The following is a 1,657-nucleotide window of genomic DNA, read 5'->3' as shown; positions in this document are numbered from 1 at the left end:
TGGAGTTTAATTTTTGAAGAAATTTTACATATGGTGTCCATTGACTCCTTTCATCAATTATCCTAATTTAAATTGTCTGGTTTTGGTCAACATGTTATTCCTTCATATCTTGAAAATTTCTTTGTTAAGAATATAGTTTGTGGAGGTAATAACTTGGTGTAAAAAGAGGAAGAGTAGTTTACTTTCTCAATGGCGGTTTTGAGACTGAAATAGTGTCTAAGGTGATGTCAAGAGGATTGCCAGTTTCCTCTTCGAATAAGACTAGTAAATTGTCCCCTGGTTGGAGAAATGATCTTGGAACATTGTAGCTGGAAATGAACAATTATAGTTGCTGGAGGTTTAGTCATTAATTACTGAAGTATAAACAGAATAAGCTTTCGTGGATAAACAAGAGTGCATGAGATCTTTAGGTGAAGAAGTTTATTAAGTAGATAAGAGATAAGACTGACTGGGTCTGGGATGACCTTCTTATCTATAAATAACGTATGGTGAAGATAGACGGGTTCTAATGTGGCCTCATTATTCTGCGAATAACGTATACTGAAGATCTATAGTAATAATAGCTATTCAGTATAAAAAAAGTTCGTCTAAGTATCAGTCTAAATTAGTGTCACTTTAACATACCAAGTTTGTGATGGAATGCCTGCAAGCGTTTGAAATGAGACCCAATATTGGCCGATACTTTGTCCATTAACCCAAGCCTCACCTTTTCCCATGGAGCCAAGGTTTAATGCAACAGGGTCATCACCCTTGGGTGCATCAAAAACTGACTGGCAAATTACAAACAATCAATATATCATAGGTTGAGTAAAATAACAAACATATTAGACTATCTAAGAGCTGCTAGTAGCATTATAAACCGAAACATAATCACATATTTAATTGCTGAGGATCTCTTAGTCACTTAAATAAGTAGCACTACATGAGATAGAAAAGAGGGGTACCCGGAAAGGATCTATAGACTTACCTTGTACCATGTGAGCGGTTGAGAAGAGCCTAAGCTGCTCCAATCAGCACGCACTCTTTGATCCTTCTAATGAGTAAAGTTGTAACTTCTCCCCTAATAAGCCAACCTTAAGGAAATGTTTTATACTGGTGTAAAGCTTAATTATAAATTGCACTCACTTGTCAAAGAATTATGGTGGTTAGGTTTGTGAATTACTGTCAGCCTTAGAAATGCTCTACTAAAGAATAATCTGAAGCTGGTAGATTAATGTGGCAGAAAACGTAATGTCTTAAAAAGTTTTGGTTAAATTATCAATAGCGGTTTATACATTATATGACATGAGCAAAGCATCAATGATTTAGGCTATCTATTAGCAGATAATTACCTGATAACCCCATGAGTAATTGGTGATATCTTTGGCCTCTTTGCTGTCTTGAGTAATTACTGACTCTACACCAAGAGTCCTGCGTTCAAGAAATGATCCTGAATTCTGCACGTTAAAGATAAAAAAACATTTTATCTTTCTAATCTCTTGCTGCTAAATACTTCTTTCTTAAACTAGAGTTCAAGAAGGTGCTTAAGCAAATCAGTGAAAACATTAACGTGGCTCCAGTGCTATGAATACTGTTTCCTTGACGCTTCTAAGGTTGAGAGGAAAAGAGAGATCATATATGCAATATTGCAATTCATAATGTACTGTTCTACCTATGA

General features: G+C 35.4%; 1 protein-coding gene across 3 annotated transcripts; it reads right to left on the bottom strand.

The window, feature by feature from the left end:
• Positions 1-6: 6 nt before the first annotated feature.
• LOC124894182 (beta-galactosidase 16-like) lies at positions 7-1,638 on the bottom strand. Of its 3 annotated transcripts, none has more exons than XR_007051047.1 (4): positions 1,332-1,638; positions 968-1,073; positions 625-770; positions 7-308 (listed from the first exon to the last, which is right to left on the bottom strand). XR_007051047.1 is itself a non-coding variant. In XM_047404915.1 (3 exons), exons 1-3 carry the CDS (start codon positions 975-977, stop codon positions 179-181), a joined length of 282 nt encoding a protein of 93 aa, XP_047260871.1. In that variant the 5' UTR covers positions 978-1,638; the 3' UTR covers positions 7-178. The 3 variants fall into 3 exon arrangements, 1 of the variants encoding a protein (XP_047260871.1); XR_007051048.1 differs by having other exon boundaries at positions 968-1,060; XM_047404915.1 differs by having other exon boundaries at positions 625-766; positions 968-1,638.
• Between the last annotated feature and the right edge of the window lie 19 nt (positions 1,639-1,657).

The sequence above is a fragment of the Capsicum annuum genome, unplaced genomic scaffold (genome assembly GCF_002878395.1).
Source record: "Capsicum annuum cultivar UCD-10X-F1 unplaced genomic scaffold, UCD10Xv1.1 ctg711, whole genome shotgun sequence".
Lineage (NCBI taxonomy): Eukaryota > Viridiplantae > Streptophyta > Magnoliopsida > Solanales > Solanaceae > Capsicum > Capsicum annuum.
This window is presented reverse-complemented; position numbering and strand designations above follow the sequence as displayed.